The sequence below is a fragment of the Equus caballus genome, chromosome 6 (assembly GCF_041296265.1).
Source record: "Equus caballus isolate H_3958 breed thoroughbred chromosome 6, TB-T2T, whole genome shotgun sequence".
NCBI classification, from domain to species: Eukaryota; Metazoa; Chordata; class Mammalia; order Perissodactyla; family Equidae; genus Equus; species Equus caballus.
Genome location: NC_091689.1, coordinates 8,182,718 through 8,201,398, shown reverse-complemented (window position 1 = coordinate 8,201,398; position 18,681 = coordinate 8,182,718). Strand labels below are relative to the sequence as shown.

Genomic DNA, 18,681 nt, shown 5'->3' with positions numbered 1-18,681 from the left:
TTTATCTGGGGTTTTTGGAGAAAGAGGTGTTGCAGACAAGGAATAAATTCAGAAAGTAGACACTAATTCCATTCATATTAAAGCTACTGTCTGTTGAGTGCCTAAAGTGTGTTATTTTCATTTAATTCTACAACACTATAGCATTTGCTATTCATATTTTACAGTTGAGAAAACTAATGGTTAGAAAAGGTAAGTTATAAATTAGTAAATGCTGACTCCTGATATCTAGACCTTTTGTTTTTATACCACTTTTTTTAGCTTTTCTAGTTGAGCTATTTAGGCAGAGGCAAAGTTTAATGATTTTTAATTTATTAAATTATAAATAAGAATCTGTATTAGAGGCAGTGTTTTTAGAGATTTGAAAACAGTATAAATAAAATTTGTTTTAACAATTTTAGATGATTGCATATGTGTGTATATGTATAACACACAACACTATTTGGTAATATTTTCTACTGTTACTCTGGTTGTATTTACTTGCTCACATCAGATAAGCTATTTGAAGAGTCTTAAACATTCTATCATTGATGTAAGTCATTTTTAAGTATTAGAAGTTTGTTCAGGAAATTTAAATATTTGTCAAAGATAAAATTGGTGAAGATTCTTTTGGGGATGGTAATATTAAACATAAGTGGTTGGTAGTTCTTAGAAAGAGAGGGGTTTTTTGTTGTTAGTTTGTTGTTAGTTGGTTTGTTTTCCCTATGGAATAAATGATTTTCTCAAATAATACAATTCTGGAGTTTAAACTAATTTGATTTTTGTTACTTTTTTTGTTCATTTAATATCTTCTACACACGTGGCTGTGCTTAAACTACCAACTGGTAGAAGGAATTGTTTGGTGATATGATTTAATATTTTAGGAGGAACTCCATTCTAAGAAATGGAGTCAGCTGACTGAAGATATTTTTTTTTAGTTATGTTTGAAATTCAAGACCCTTTAGTGTTCATGAAGGAAGATAAAAGTTGGGCTGTCATATTGAGAATGGAATCCTTAGTATTCTTGGTTGGCATGCCTTTAGTGGCAGCAGTATGGTTGTTGATGGAGCAAAATGCAGAATTTAGGCACCAATAGACACAGGTACCGGACACATGGCAAAGAAAGGAACATGTACAGAAGAAATAAAAGGTGATTAGATTCAGTCACTGAACATCAGTGACTGCTTTAGGCATCTTTCTTACCTGTGCCATTCAACTAATCAAGGCCTTTGAGGATTCTTAATAAAAGGTGGTTTATTGAAATGGAGAAAATGACATAAGGTGCTTCATAAATGTTCTCTTTCAAACTCTTTTTTTAATCACTAGTAAATTGTAACTTATTATTTTATTTTATTTTTCTTCCTTAGAATCTGTCAGGTGAAGGTGTATTTTTGCTTTTTAATTTGGCTATAAGCAATTTATTTTTAAAGAAAGTATGTCTCCTCTGAAGATACATGGTCCTATCAGAATTCGAAGTATGCAGACTGGGATTACAAAATGGAAAGAAGGATCCTTTGAAATTGTGGAAAAAGAGAATAAAGTCAGCCTAGTAGTTCACTACAATACTGGAGGAATTCCAAGGATATTTCAGGTATTACCAAGTTTTGATTTGGAATAGATCTTCAGTCGCATCCTTTAGTGAATAGCTGTTCTGTGCCGTACTAAGTATCACGGTAGCCCTCCTCCTAGATTAATATTTCTTCCTCCTTATTTCCAGGACGCTAATACTGTTATGTACTTATTTTATAAATTATTCAGCAGCATTGTTGATGGTGTATAATAAGGTTCGGGAAGTAGTCACCATATTGAAAAGAAAACTGGTGGGAGGAAGTTGAGAGCAACCGAGTTTGAATACTAGCTATCTAAGTTATTTTAAAAAACCACATTATGATAACTTTAGTTATTCCTTTGTTTTTTCTTATCATATACAATAGATTCATCACTATTTAGTGTTAGCTTTTAATAAGACTTATTAGTGTCTTCTTAATGTCTGCTTCCTGAATAATACTGCTAAAGGTTGTGGTATGGACCATTCAAGGATGATTATTCAAGGTCATCCTTACAGCTGTTTTCTTCTAACTGTAAACTTTGGAAAGATCTCATTATTTTGTCACTGCAAAAAATAGTTAGTTTTGTTTTCACTTCTATACTGTTTATCTTGTGCAGCCAGGGACTACTCATCTTGATATGAGTTAATTTAAGAATATAGTGTCTTAATGTTTTTCTGCACTTTAAAATTCTGTTTGTTAATTAGATTATACAAAAGTATACAAAAGTACTAAGTGAAAGTGCTCTATTGAAGAACAATTTAGAAAACTTTATGCTTGAGAACCTGAGCTGAGATAAAATGTCCCTTTATCTTTGCTTTTGCACTATGAAAGTAAGTTGCGTATGATTTTGTGTATAAAAGATACACAAGCAGATTGGAGGTGGTGACATGGGTAGTAGAAACAATAGTGATTTCTGCCACGTATATATATCTACTAATTGCCCATCTCAATGAAGCAAAGATTTTTTTTCAAATAGAGGCTCCATTTGTCAGTCCTTAGCCCAAATTAGCACTGAATAAATATATAACTGTTTAAGCAAACGTGTCTCTAGGAGCATGATGATTCTGCCTGTGATTCCAGCCTCAGCTCAGTTCTAGATCCCTTTGCATTTAGCATTCACCTGTTGACCATCTACAGATTACTGTGCAGGGTACTGTGCTAAGGTCTAAGAACATAGAGCTGAATGAGACAGTTTTCCTTTCAAACTTAAGAGTAAGCAAATGCATTCTGAGTTGTAAAAATATATCAAAGATACTGAGGTAACACAAACAAGGGAGTGGTTTGAGGATAAATAGGAATTCTCTAGACACAGGGGTGGTAAGGCAGACGTGATTGCTATACGTGGACAAACACATGCAAGTGTGAATCAACACTCAGGGAACCAGAAGTTTATTTTAAAATAAATGGACAATAGAAAGTGAGTGGCAGAAGTAGAGGCCGAAGAGCTAGATAAGAACCAGATCTTGAAGTATCTTGTTTTTCATACTAAGGGAAACTTAGATTCTGAGAAACTACAAATCTTAAGTTCAGATTCATTTGGGGACTAGGCAAATGACTTTATTTTAGGAGATAGTGGGAGAATAAGGGGATGTAGGAAGTTATTGTGGGAGTTTAGACAAGGAATGAAAGGAAAAGATGGAGAAGCTAGAGGAAGAAAGGATAGATTTGAAGAAATTTCAAGAAGACAACTCATTAGATTTGGGGAGTGAAGAGAGAGTCCCAGGTTTCTGAGTGGACGGCAGTCCCTTTCATGTCCTCTGTGATAGGGAGCGGAGGGGAAAATTGGGGTGTAAGGATTGGAGAGGTGAGTTGTTTGAGGTGTCAGGCATTCAGCAGTTGGTATCTGGTAGGCGTTGGGTAATCAGGACTAGAGCTCCAGCAGAGAGCTCTGGACTTAGAGAAAGAGTGGGGAGCCCTCACCATATCGGTAGTTACTAGAGTTGTGGGGCTAGGTAGGGTTTCCAGTTGTTGAAGTGATCAAGTTCAAGATTATTCTCATCTGTTAATGAACAGACTTTTTCCCTTATATTTAACCTTCATTTTTAAGAAGTGATTTGTTGACTGAAATAATGGTTTTATGTGATCTCTTTTCCTTTTGCACATTAAGCTGCTCTTTTAAATTTTTGGAGTTAAAGCTTCTGAAACTAGTTAGTGTTTTATGATAGAATTTCTACTTTTAAGGACATGAATTTAAGATCTACTTTGAAGCTAAAAATATATATATGTGTGTAATTTAAAATTTGAATATAAATCTGATTGGTAAAATTGTTTTTTAATTATCTAAAAATTCACAAAAGTCACTTGTCCCTAATTTAAAAAAATATGTGAAATAATATTACTTCTTTCTTTATGCTGGTCTGAGGGCAGAGGGTATGTCTTTAGCAAAAGGTTAGAAACCTTTATATATGCCTGCTGAGGGAGAACCTGAGAGAATAACAATGCCTGCTTGGCAGAAATTATTTAGATAATAAAGAAACTGCAAGATTTACTAACTTAGTCTTGGAAAAATTTCAGCCAAGAGACAGTAAAAGCTTCATAGCACATAACCAGAGTCTGGAAGAGTATAAGACAAGTTATTGAACCAGTTTGGGGAAGTGGGAGAAGTAAACTGAGAGTTCTAGGGTTCTCATGATTTTTGTGATTGAATGAAAGTTAAATGAGCCTACTTAGTTAAAAAAGAAAAAAGATGTTCTTACATTGGTAAAAATTTATTTTGATGTGTTTTTGAGAGGTGGAATTCTTTTGAGGATTATAGTTTGGATTAGTATATCCTTTCACATTGCAGTTACTTAAACCATTTGCCAGATATCTTACAAGCTTTTGTTTAAAACAAAAAAAGGAAGAAGGAAAAAAACAGCCTCTAATCCAATATGGCTTTCTGAACTGGTGATGTATAACCATCTAGGCTCTGAAAATTAACTCAATAGTTTTTATAACTTTATAACAATACCTGAGAATATGCAGTTCCCTACCATAAAATCAGGAGTGCTAGGATGACTCTCTAAAATAAATTTTAATAGTGTGTGTTTGCCTTTCCTAAAAGTGAAACCCTTGATTTAAATGTATCAAGAAATGGGAACTCTTTTTGGTTGGGGGAAAAAAACTAAATTAATATGGCGAAGAGTAAGGAATGTAACTTAGAAAGTATAAAATTTAATATTCACTATACAACTTATTATATTTTGTTATCATACGTTTTTAATAAGATAATTTTCCTTTTGTGTTGATCAGCTAAGTCATAACATTAAAAATGTGGTGCTTCGACCCAGTGGAGCAAAACAAAGCCGCCTAATGTTAACTCTACAAGATAACAGCTTCTTGTCTATTGACAAAGTGCCAAGTAAGGATGCAGAGGAAATGAGATTGTTTCTAGATGCAGTCCATCAAAACAGACTTAATGCAGGTGAGCACTGATCATCCCAGGGTCTGACATTAGCAGTTATAAAAGACTATTACCAGACTGTAGACCAGTATCTTTGGTGAATGTTGTTACAGAAATCCTCAGCAATATACTAGCAGACCGAATTCAACAGCACATTGAAAGGATTATATACCATGACCAAGTAGGATTTATTTCTGGAATGCAGGGATGATTCATGATATGAAAAATCAATCAATGTAATACACCAAACTAACAGAATAAAGGACAAAAACCACATGATCCTCTCAATGCAGAAAAAGCATTTGATAAAATTCAATACCCCTTCATGAGAAAAACAGTCAACAAACTAGGAATAGAGGGAAACTACTTCAGCGTATTACAGGCCATGTATGAAAAGCCCACAGCTATATCATACTCACTGATGAAAAACAAAGATTTTCTTCTAAGGGACAAGGCAAGGATGCTCTCTCTGACCACTTCTATTCAACATAATACTGGAAGTCCTAGCCAGAGCACTTAGGCAAGAAAAAGAAAGAAGAGGCATCCAAATGGGAAAAGAAGAAGTAAATTTATCTCTGTTCTCAGATGACGTGATACTATATGTAGACAACCCTAAAAATTCCACGAAAGAATATAGCTAGAGAAGATGGAGGATTTAAATTATAATTGGGAGAGGAGTTACCTTGCTAGATGAATCTTAGATACTTGCCTTTCTTTATGAAACTTTTTCTGAGATTTCATTCTTGCCATGAAAACAGCCAGTACTGTAGAAAATCACACAGATTCCCCTGGCCCCCTCCAGCCCCTTTCATTTAAAATGTTTTGATTTTTTTTTTAAATGCATTTACAGGCATCTTTTTAGGAATAATCTGTTGCTTAAGATGAGTTTTCCACAATTATTGTTAGTCTCCAGCTCTGTCGTCATTAAATACTTTGTTATTGCTAATATTTTATAGTTGAAAAACTTTTGAGTTTTTTTAACTTAAATATAACATGTTAAAAACATTAGAAAATGAATATGTAGCAGTGCTACCTTGCTCCTATTTAATTAATATCTCTATTTGACACACTATATTCCTTATAAAATAAAAAAAAATTTATGGTTGTTTTCCATCATGTGTTCATGTTACTGAATCTGAGCTATGTCAGTTTACTAAAAAACTATTGAATTTTAGAATTGAGGAATTGAATACTGTTTAAAATTTTTAGAATATGTCAGGGACTGTGTCTGTGCTTCTGTTTTTGTTTTATTCCATCAAACTCATCATATTAATTGGATCACTATTTTGAGAATTGATGTGTGTAAGAAAAGCATGTCTCTAACACACTGGAGTGGAAAGCACAGTAGACTGGGGACACCAGTTTGAATCTGAACAACCTGGCATAGTGGAAAAACATAAGCTTTGGACCTAGATAGGTTTGGCTTTGAATCCTAGCTCTGCTTGTTATTTCCTCTGTGGTTTTGGGCAAGTCGCTTCATGAGTCTGAGTTTCGGTTTCCTCATCTGTAAAATGAAAGTTATATCACCTTAATTTCAGGGCTTATTAAAAAATTAGAGCTCATAAATGTGAAGCCTGAGTTGCACATGATAGGCACTCAGTGTCATTGCTGTTATTTATCTATTTATTTATTTGTTAAAGATTGGCACCTGAGCTAACATCTGTTGCCAATCTTCTTTTTTTTTTTTTCTTCTTCTTCTCCCCAAAACCCCCCAGTACGTAGTTGTATATTCTAGTTGTAGGTCCTTCTGGTTGTGCTGTGTGGGACATCGCCTCAGCATGGCCTGATGAGCGGTGCCATGTCCGTACCCAGGATCCGAACTGGCGAAACCCTGGGCTGCCGAAGCGGGGCATGCGAACTTAACCACTTGGCCGTGGGCTGGCCTCGTCATTGCTTTTATTAGAGTAGCTAGCTGTGGACTTCCCTTATTCTTTGCTCTGGGGCAAGTTATTTTAATCTTTTAGGTTTGGTTGCCTTAGCTGCCCACAAGTGATAATACATACTTTGCAGAGACTAGAGTAAGATAAGGAATATAAAAATGTTTTGAAAAGTATAAAGCATTTAATGTATAATGTGTGGCATTTCATATCAGTGGAAAAAAGACTAATATTTGATAAGCAGTGTTATCTATAAATAGGACAGCTAGCTAACCATTTAAGAAGACAGTAAAGCTGGATCCTTCTCTCACTCCTTTCGTCTAAATAGATTTTACATTGTTCAAAGATTTGAATGTAAAAAAATAAAATGATAAAAGTATTATTAAAAGGGGAGAGTGGATTTTAACATAATATCTGGATGGAAAAGACCTTTCTGAGTATGACGTACAAACTAGTATCAATAAAAGAAAAGATTAATAGCTTTGTGTAAAAAACTTAAATGATCTCTGTGGCAAGGGAAAAAAAAGAAAGAAAATACTGACCACAGTGACAGAGTTAATATCGTTATATATTAGGGATATTATATTATAAATTTATATTATAAAGTGATGTGTATTATAAAGTGACATGTTATAAACACCTGTTTTCCAAATCAGTAAGAAAAAGACAACCCAGTAGAGAAATGGACAAAAACTGCATATAGGAAATTCAGGAACAAAAACAGATGGCCTTTGAACACAAAAGAATTCTCAGCTTCACCAATAATTAAATAAATTCGAATTCTTACTGTCACATTGGCAGTATTGTGAGGGGAAACAAGATACTCTCATATACTTGGAGGATACTTAGGAACTTAGAGATACTTTTTGAAGGAATAAATGGTAATATCAGTTTAGTTTAAAATTATACATTCTTTACCCCAGCAATTCTTATTCTAAGGAGATTACCCTACAAAAATCATTCCATTAGTGCAAGAAGATAGGTGAAAGGATGTTCAACATTGTTTGCAATTTTTAAAAATTAAAACATTCCAAATGATCATCAGTGGGAAATTGACTAAAGTATAAAATACTTTAAAAAATATATACAAATTCATATTTATACAGTACCTTGCATGTTCTTTAAACTAGCATTGATTTTTTGGGACTAGAAGCCATTTATTCCATTTGCTCAACTTAGAATGTTTTGGAGTATTCATTATTGGAAGTGTATCTGTCACTTGTTCTGACATGTTTGCTTGGCTTCCGGTGTCAGTGTTCCTGCCATAGATAGATAGTGACTAACTTTTCTTTATTGTTAATTATCAGATATTTATATAGGAGAATTTCTACCATTTTATTTTTGCATTTAAAATTTTATCTTTCTATTACATGTTCCCAGATTTTTGCATGTTGTTTGATTTTTTGCTTGAGACTTCAGCTTTAAATTTTATTTACTATGTATATCAGATGTACTTTCTATCAGAAAGAATTGGTTGGTAAGGACTTTGTTTTATCTTTTTCCTGCTTCTCTCTCTTCAGTATTATAATAATAATGACAAAATCTCTTTATTAAAGTAAGTGATTTGGGAATTTTTTTTTTTTATCACCAGCCATGAAACCCTCTCAGGGGTCTGGTAGTTTTGGAGCTATTCTGGGCAGCAGGACCTCACAGAAGGAAACAAACAGGCAGCTTTCTTACTCAGACAATCAGGTATGTTCATTTGAATCTTTTTAGCTTTTAAAAATATGATACTCATGGACATTTTATAAGGTAGTTGTAGGAAGAGGAACTTAGGCTGTAATACCTTATTCTGGCATTGTTACAAGGGTATTTTCCACATAACCTGAAATTTACCATTTCAGCCATCTTATTCTCTTCAACTATATTTATGAAAATCTTTCTAAAATTTATCACATTCTTCCCTTCTTACATATACTTTTACAGAACATAATTTAACTTACTCGATGCCTCATGGTCATCATTATGAACTGCAGTAGAGTGTAGTTTTTAAAAAGCATAGCTTTGGAATTAGTTGTAGGTTTGAGATTTGGTGCTGCCACTTACTGACTGTGGGTCATTGGAGAAGTTCCTTAAGTATCCTGAGCCTTGGTACTCATCTGTAAAATTGAGACAGCAATGATATTCTAACGGTTGCTGTGAGATAATGCAGGTAAAAGTGCTTAGCCCATGATACTGTGTACTAACAATCCTGTAAATGTTTGCTGCTGTTATTTCTGTGATGCCCTTTGGGTCTGTTCCACGTTAGGAACTTTGCCCCCTATACTATATGATACCAAACTTTTTTCTTGAAGTCTTCTTTTTGCTTTTTAAATAGTTTTTGTTTCATAAATAGTATTTAGTCATCCATGGGACTTGCTATTGAGGAATAATTGACATCCAGAAAATCGCATATATTTAAAGTGTACAATTTGATATGTTTTGACTTACATAGATCCTCGTAAAATCGTCATAATCAACCTAGTGAACAGAGCCATAACCCTTAGAAGTTTCCTCATCCCCCTTCGTAATCCTTCTATCCCACTCCCTCTCTGGCCCTTATCCCTAAGTCAAAACTAGTTTGCTTTCTTTCACTTTAGATTAGTTTGCATTTTCTAGAGTTTTATGTAAATGGAATCAGTGTGTAATTTTTTTGTCTGACTTTTTCACTCAGCATAATTACTAGGAGACTCATCCATTGATACGTAGAAATTTGAACTGTTGGAATATTTAAATATGTAAGTGTTAACTTACATAGCAGAAGCAAATATTTTATTTTGACGAACAGTGATTCCCATTAGTGGAATTATAAAATCAATTTTGTGGGTTGTGACTAGTATTAAAAAAGGAATAGAATAGAAAACAATAGAGAAGTTATTGTACATAGTAAGGATGAGGCTTGCTTTCTGAAACTTTTGTTTTTCTTTTATTTATATGTATGTGTAATAGGTTGTGATGTAAAATATTTCTTACTATGTGGTCATGGTCAAAAAAGGTTGAAAAATATACAAAACAGTATACATATAGTATGCTACAATTTGTGTAACAAAGAGAATAAAATACTGATTTGCATTTGCATAAAGAAACAACAGAAGAATACTTATAAGGGGTAGAAGAATGGAAAGTGGAAGAACTGGGTGGGTGGCATTGGGGTGATAATGAGACTTCTCAGTATATGGCTTTGATAATAGTTTTTTATTTTTGAATCTTGAGAATGTATCACCCATTTGAAAATAAATTTAACTTTTCAAACCATTCATCCAGATGACCTGAGATTTTTTCTTTCCTATCCTAAGATTGTAATTCTGTGGAAAGGAAGTAGTTGGAAATACCTTCCACAGAGAAATCACAAGTAGAGTTACTTAATGTAGAGTTATAAAACTTATGTGGCAGAATGCTGGTAGAGAGCACTGTTTCCCAACTAATATGCTTCAATTGCTGTTTTCTCTCTGAATGTTCTTGCTGTGTCTTTAAGGTAGACTCTTTGATTCATCTTCTGCCAGTGGACTCTCTCTCACTCTCATTCTCCCCATCATTACATATATTTGTTTTATTCCTCCAAGTGAGGTACATGTGACTTGGCATTTAAGTTGTGGCAACCGAATGTCATTGTTGTTCCTTTTTCTCACATCTGTGTCACTTAATTTATCATAATCATAATTGGATTTTTTTTCCTCTAAAGGTGTATTTTCATGCTAGTCACTAAAACCATGTCTTGTAGTCTTGTATATGTGTCTTTTTTTTTTTTAATCAGTAATTCAAAGCAAATTCCCTTCTGCCTTCAGGTATGCTATGGAATTTTTAAGTTTACAAGAGTACTACAGGAAAACAAGTATCAAGCTCAATTTCTGACACTGACCATCTGTTAGAATCACCTAGAGTGCTTTAAACAAAATTACTGATGGGGCCCAGCCCTGTGGCTAAGTGGTTAAAGTTCTGCATGCTCTGCTCCCGCAGCCCAGGTTCGCAGGTTTGCATCCTGGGTACAGACCTGCTTCACTCACTAGCCATGCTGTGGAGGTGTCCCACAGACAAAAGGGAGGAAGGTTGGCATGGATGTTAGCTCAGGGCTGGTCTTCCTCAAACAAAAAAAAATGTAGGAGGATTGGCAGCAGATGTTAGCTTGGGGCGAGTGTTCCTCATCAAAAAAAAAAAATTACCGATACATGGGGCTCACCCCAGACCAACTAAGCTTGAATCTCTGGAGATGGGTCTCCAGTTATGGGTATTTTTTAGAAGTTCTTGACATGAGAATCACTGGTCTAAAAGTATGCCAATTAATTTGAAGATTTAGCTATATTAAACTTTATTCTTACAGGCCTCTTCAAAAAGAGGAAGTTTGGAAACTAAAGATGATATTCCATTTCGAAAAGTTCTCAGTAATCCAGGTAGAGGATCGATTAAGACTGCAGCAGGAAGTGGAATAACTGTCACCCGGACGATTCCCCCTTTGACGTCTACATCAACACCTCTTAGATCAGGGTTATTAGAAAATAGGTATGAAAGACTTCTTTTCTTTCTCAGTCATTAGCTCTGCCTGTTTATAAATGTCTTTTAGGCCTTTTAAGAAAGACTGTTAATTTGAGAAAAAGAAAAATTGTACAGTGAGCAAAATGTATTAGAAGAAGAAAGTATAGAGGGCATTTTTGGTAGATAATTAGTCTTTGTCCTATGTGGTTTATGTCAGTGACACATATTGAGCATGCAGATATCCAGTATATTGATTTAAATGTGTAGAGAATGAGATAGTAATAGTCACAGTTCCTCTCCTTGATTGTATTGGTTTATACTTTTCAATGGTGTGAATTATGACTTTTTTAAATAACTTTTTTTTCCTCTATTCTCCATAGGACTGAAAAGAGGAAAAGAATGCTATCATCTGGCTCAGAGTTGAATGAAGATTACCCTAAGGAAAATGATTCATCATCGTAAGTTGCTTTAAGAGCCATTATGGCACTAGATTGGTGTTTCTTTTGTTGGTAATTACAACCACTAGAGAAGATTGGGGAGATGGTGTTTAATTTATGGGAATTCCAAGATAGAAGAGCAGAGTTTCAAGTATTTTGGTGACAATAGATTATAGGCTCACTAGAGAGGATTTGGCTCTGGCTATTGCTTTGCTCATTTCATTGTACTTCTCCCATCCTACCTTTTTTTATCTGTAATACTTAGAGTAAGAATAGAGCTAAAGAATTCTAAGTAAGTGTTTCTTGCTGGTTGCTCTTTTAATGTGCACCCCTTCCTTCCCTCTTCCTTTTACCTGTAAATTTTTTTTTTTACCTTATTCATGTGAAAAGTTAGCTTAGGAGTAAAACAATGTGAATTCTACATAGATTCTACGCAAGGAGCATCAGTCTTTTAGAGCTGTTTTCTGGGTGAAACAAAAGAGGGTAGACCTGCAGCAGGACAGTCACCAGCTTATAATCCTCTTCCTCATCATGAGAGGTTTTTTTTCATCTTTTGGGGGAGAAAACTTATTACACAGTTATCACTTAATACCTTAATTAATATTCAAGGTCAAGGGGTCACCAGAAAGGAGTTGGGAAAAGCTAAAGAAACTTTATATATTAATTGAGATCTTGGTTCTGTTGCTGTAGCAGATGTAAAAATCTGGGTAGGTGATAGGACTGGTGTGGTATCTGAAACCACAATCACCGTGAACTCAGATTACTTCTGTCTTGTTCGTCTGCCATCCTTAATAAGTAGCTTCCATTTTGTGAACCAAGATAGCTACTTCAGCCTCTGCTGTCATGTCTGCATTCCTCTTGGTAGGAAGGAGGAAAGGAGCAAAGGGAGGGCATGCGACTCTCCTTAGGCTAGAAATTGTACACACCACTTTGTACACATCACATTGACCAGAACTTAGTGATATGGCTATATCAGGTTATGAGAAAGTCTGGGAAATATGCCTAGCCCAAATTCTACTTGTATCATTCTTCCCATGCATTCTCTTACACTCATCCTAATGGAGAAAACCTCCCAGTCTCGTTTAGTCACTGTATCCAGCTCAGAGTCCAGGATCTCTGGGTGATATCCAGTCCTCTCTATAAGCTCCTGGTATGCCTTGGACCATGCACCTCATGGTCTGGTACCTAAAAACTAAAAAGCAAGTTAATCTTCATTCCCCTCTCCCATCTCCATACACATAGCATTGGAGTTGGCAGAGGATAACCATGATAAAAATTTCATTTAGAAAAGACAAGAATAGGAAACTGGAGGAGTCACTGGTCTATAGCAGTGATAAAATCTTGCTAAGCAGAAATTGTGAAGGCTATGAAGGTTGTGGAGTAAGTTCTTGATTAGCCCATGTAGCAGTCTGTGTTTTATCCTCTGGGAGAAACCCTTGATCATTGTGCTTCATATGACTCCTGACTTTGCCGTCTGGTAGGTTTCCTTTGTCCGTTATCTTTCAAGGCCATAGCTGAAGTGGATTTTGAAGACTGTTCCTCTTTGGACCACACAGCTTTTGTAGCCTGCTTCATACTGGTGCAGTTCTGGAAATTTAGAAGTGTCTAGAAATTTAGAAGTTTTAGAAGTCTAGAAGTTTCTTTAAAGGTAGAATAAACAGACTTTTAGAGGCTTGAGGAAGAATTGGAGCCAATTTTTTTTTGTTGTTTTGGTTTTTTTGTTTGAATAAACCTTTTAATTTTGGAATAATTTTAGATTTACATAAAAATTGCAAAGATAATATGCAATGTTCCTGTAAACCCCTCACCCAGTTTCCCCTAATATTAACATCAAAGTTTTTCCACAAAACTACTACTGCAGTTACCTCTTAACATTACCTCATTTTGTGAATCAGAAGCAATTGGATTTTTTTGGTCCTGTGTGGTCTCAACTCACTAGGCCATTGGCACAGAGATGTATTTCTTTTCCTCCTTGATTGCAAGTTGGCTAGTTCTTGCCCAAATTTATCTGTCTCTAATAGGATCTTTCTGAAAGCATTGAGGAGCACTAACAGAGCAGTGTTCTTAATTGTCTCATTCTTTTCCTTTAGAGCTAGAGGTTGGGTGAGTATGAGGTCTGCCTCCCAGACTATAAAAGTTATGAGCCCTCAGATAGTAATGTGGCCAAGGCAGGGAAGGCAAAACCTAACCTAAGCTATGTGCCAACGTCAGTCAGGATTAATGGCTGCCCTTCCTTAGGGTGGAAGGAATCTGATGTAGTCGACTTGTCACCAGATGACTGGTTGGTTCCCTTAAGGGATAGTACTTGATCAGGGGCTGAGCGTCAGTCTCTGCTGCTTACCAGTTGAACATTCAGCAGCAGCAGTAGCTAAACCAGCCTTGGTGAAAGGGAGCCTCTATTGCAGGGTGCATGCGTAGCTTTTATCTCTGCCACCATGGCTGTTCTTCATGGGCCCTTTGTGGAAGCATTGGGATGGCTGAGTATGGAGATTGGCTGGCATCTACTGGACACGTTATCTTGCCTGATTGTTTAATCTCTCTTCAGTGGAGTTCTCTGGTGAACCTTAACATGCAAAACAGATCTTCACCCTTTGTACGCACTCCATATGGCTATCCATATACTTTTTCCATAAATCATTTCTCCTTGATTTTTCAGTCTTGCTCCTTCCAGGCCCCTGACCATCCATCCAAACCGTTTGCCACAATCCAGGAGTCCATTGATCCACTTTTTTCTTCACACAAATTGGATAATGAGGTGTACCTCTCAAAGTCTACACAGTGGAGGATTTCCTGTCACCACTGTCTTTTCAAGACAGTCCCTTAATGGAGCTATAGTGCAGCAACAGTTCATTTTCATCTTGTACGAATATACTGAGATGATTTATCCATGTATCGGGCCCAGGTTTTTTCCTCCTCTTTCAGCTGGTCATGGGAAATGCTCGTGAGGTCTATTCTTTTATCTCTTCCTCTTACTTGGAACTAATCCCAGATATGCCACTTCCATTTAATGATGGACTACTCCTGTGACTTCCTGCTCTTACGACTTCGTGAGTGTAATAGCACCCAGCTCACGATGGCTAGCTCTGGTTGCATAGTCCCTTGATGACACAGTCAGATGCTCAGTCTCTTCCAGGGCCTAGTAGTCTGCCAGGAGTAGTATGCCATACTTTGTCAATGATGTATCATTTTCTGCTGTAGACAGCATGGTATTGGTCTTGAATCCTAAGCATCTATGCAGCAACTCTCCTTGGGTGAGCAAGTCTATATGGTGTCTTTATTCTTAAGCTGGTAATTGGCTCAACTGAGCCTGTCATTTTCTCTCTTGAGTCGATCAGTACTCATAGCAACAACCAACCAATTCCATAGTCTTTATGATTATTATTTACCCTGTATCACTTGTATCAGTTATCTATTGCTGTATAACAAACCGCTCTAAAACTTAGGGCCTTAAAATAGTAACTATTTATTATTGCTTATGAGTCAATGGTCACTTGAGTGGTTCTCCTTATCTGGACCAGGCTTGGCCACTTGTGTCTGGATTCTCTCATTTTCTCATGCATCCGTGATCACTTGGTTTGTTAGCTAGGGGTCAGCTGGTCCAGGATGGCCTTGCTAGTATGACTGGGCATTGACTGACTACTGGTTAGGGTGATGAGGGTGATTGGCCATGTGTCTTTAATCATCTCGCAGGTTAGCCAGGAATTATTCACGGGGTTCCAAGAGAGTGAGTGGAAATTTGCAAGGTGCCTTTAGTCTTAGGATCAGGACTTATACTGATACGTTATTTCTGTCATACTCTTTTTGGACAAGGAAATCATAAGGCCAGCCCCATTAAGGGATGGAGAAATAGACTGCGTTACTTGCTGGGGGGCTTGGGCACAAGGAAGGGAATCATTTGGGACATTTTTTATTTTTTTGCTGAGGAAGATTCACCCTGAGCTAACATCTGTGCGAGTCTTCCTCTAGCTTATATGTGGGTCGCCTCCACAGCATGGCCACCAACGAGTGATGTAGGTCTGCGCCTGGGAACTGAACCCAGGCTGCTGAAGTGGAGCATGCTGAACTTACCCACTAGGCCATGGGGCCGGCCCCATGGGACACGTTTTAAACAACTTTATTGAGGTAGAATTTATGTACCATAAAATTCACCTGTTTAAATGTCCAATTGAATAATTTTTGGTAAACTTACTGAATTGTACAACCATCACGATAATCCAATTTCAGAACATTTCTATAACCCCAACAAGATCCATTTTGCAGTCTACCACATTTCTTGAATGCTAGAGATATTGCATGAGCCATATCCTTTTCTACTTTATCTCGTCACAATTCACTACAGATGAAAAATCTTAGTAGTTGTAACACTATAAGATACTAGAGGTCTTACCACCAGGATTAGGATTTCTGTTGCCATTGCTAAACAAGTGATCCAATTCCAGAATCTTGTCCTTACAGCGTCCTTCCTAGGCCCACTTCTAGTACCAACTGTTGTAGATCAAGTTTCCCAGAAGGAGACCCTGAAATGGAGGTTAGTGTGCAAGTGATTTTTAAAGGAGTACATCCAGGAGATACCAGGAAGAGAGCAGGGAAAGCAAGACAGTGAAGTACAGGAAACGAAGTTTGAGTATGATCTCAGACAAAAATCACTCAGAGGTTAGGCTTCATCCTAATCCCAGAGAGATCATCTTTTTAATAAATTTCACCTTAACGTTGTTCTAATTCAAGGCAAAGGAGCTGGGCTTCTATACTCATACTCCACCACCTGACCTTACTTCTGACTCTCTGAGAGGCAGGCAGAGTATTTCTAGTATCTTGAGGACAGTCCTGTGAAGAACTCTAGGTACTGTTATTGAAAACATACCTAAATTGGTGTGGAAGAAAGGACACAAAAATGGGGGCAGAGGGAATCTGGGTGAAGCATCTATGCTGTATGCTGCAGGCTTTATTCATGATGGTGCTCCTAGAATGAGCAATTTTAATCAAAGGATCAGCATTTATCTGAATGGACCCACTCTGCTTATATGGTTTCAGATATTTGGGAATAATAGAGGGGGAAAATGGGGCTCAAGAAATTTTGACTTAACTTTGTGTTCATGAACCTAGAATAGTGTCATCATTATGGATTGAAATGATGTTGACATTCAGGAAATAGTATTTCAAATTATAGAGACTGAAACATTTTGGTTTTTGGTTTACTTTTTAAACCTAGCCAGTATAGAGTTTGATACTTCTTACTTGATTCTTTTGGTTTTAGTAGCTGAATCATTTCATCTAGTCTTGCTTTTGGCTAAGAAAATCTATATAATCTTGCTGTCTCTGGTTTTACTTTTGTATAAAGAAAATGCACCTTCATTTTTGCTTAATTACCAGGATTATGGATTGAATTGGCTTTTGATTTGGTAATGAAAGCTTATTTTCATGATTCTCTGACCGCTTGAGGCTTTAACACCTTGTAGCCTAACCTCAAGCAAATCAATGAAATTGGGACTCAAAATGTAAATTTTTTTAATGACAACTATTTAAAATTAGGAAGTGTATCTTTATACACCTATACATTGAATTAAATTATTAACTGTAGGAACAACAAGGCTATGACAGATCCCTCAAGAAAGTATTTAACCAGCAGTAGAGAGAAGCAGCTGAGTTTGAAACAGTCAGAAGAGAACAGGACATCAGGTAAGTATTGGTCTTTATGTAAGATACTCATTTGTTATATGATGTATCGTATTAGACTAGAAATAAAAACCTAAACTGGGACATACCTCTCTACATTATTCAGAAATATGACATAGTTCAGTACTAGTTATTGGGCACCAATTTGTATCTAATACTCAGCTAAAATATATATATGTATTTTTTTAGATTGGCACCTGAGCTAACAACTGTTGCCAATCTTTTTTTTTTTTTTTACCTGCTTTATCTCCCCAAATCCACCCTGGTACATAGTTGTATATCTTAGTTGCAGGTCCTTCTAGTTGTGGCATGTGGGACACTGCCTCAGCGTGGCCTGACGAGCGGTGCCATGTCCGTGCCCAGGATCCGAACCAGCGAAACCCTGGGCGGCCGCAGTGGAGCACGCGAACTTAACCACTCGGCCACAGGGCCGGCCCCTCAGCTAAAATATTTTTAAAGAATTAGAAATATAAGGAAACTTTTATTCTGTTTACAAAGAATCTAGGCATTAGCTTCTTCCCTGTTTAACTGCCTGTAATTAAGCTCTGTCATTGTCCAAGTACCTGGACATTATAATGAATCCAAGGAGTTAAAGTGGCTAAAATTAAAGTTCATCAGCGTTGCTACTTATTATAAGTTCCAGAAAATCTTGAAATTATTCCCTTAAAGCAGTTGTTTAAACTCACTTTGTACCTTATTTTTACAAAACTAAAAGTTATACCGTCCCTGAATTTTTTCAGTATTTCCTACACTTAGCGTATCTCTCTGATCCTCTGAACCCCTTAGAGACTCAGATATCTGGTATTGATTTGAATATTATGTCAACTCTAAATTAAATTGAAGCAAGCTTCAATTTTGATTTTGATAAATTGAGAGTTTAAGAGAATTATTTTGATCAGGACTATAGGAACAGTCTCCTTTTAGTGGTTCACGGTTGTAACATCCTGTAACTCCTACAGAAGGAAGTATTTCTAATATTATTCTTACCTCTGAAATAATAATACATTATGTAAACTCCACTAACTTGTTTTTAGCTTTTATAATCAACCTATAGTTAGAAAACGGAGTACTTAATGTTACAAAGTTAACTTGAACACACTAAGAATGTCTACATTTTGTTCCATGAACCTTCTTACCACTTGACCACTTACTTTCTTCTCTCATCCTCTTCCACATCAACTTCTGTAAGATGTATCTTAACTTCAACATTATTAAAGCCTATTACATCTTTAAGTACTCCGTTTTAACTAAAGTAGTACAACTAATTGGTTGGGGAAAAGATAACAAGAGTAGGGGTGATGTAAGTGAGCGCTTTCTAGTTTTTCATAATAGGGAGC

The 18,681-nt window shown here is 36.2% G+C and overlaps 1 protein-coding gene across 7 annotated transcripts in view; it reads left to right on the top strand.

The window, feature by feature from the left end:
• USP37 (ubiquitin specific peptidase 37) overlaps positions 1–18,681 on the top strand; it is a 96,571-nt gene that overhangs the window by 8,969 nt on the left and 68,921 nt on the right. For 6 of the 7 annotated variants that reach the window (XM_023642339.2, XM_023642336.2, XM_070269258.1 and 3 more), the window contains 6 exons: positions 1,344–1,567; positions 4,758–4,929; positions 8,377–8,477; positions 11,083–11,261; positions 11,615–11,692; positions 17,250–17,347. In XM_023642339.2, the coding sequence (XP_023498107.2) occupies positions 1,412–1,567; positions 4,758–4,929; positions 8,377–8,477; positions 11,083–11,261; positions 11,615–11,692; positions 17,250–17,347 (784 nt within the window). In that variant the 5' untranslated portion in view covers positions 1,344–1,411. The remainder of the gene's footprint in view (positions 1–1,343; positions 1,568–4,757; positions 4,930–8,376; positions 8,478–11,082; positions 11,262–11,614; positions 11,693–17,249; positions 17,348–18,681) is intronic. The other variant, XM_023642341.2, reaches the window with a different exon arrangement.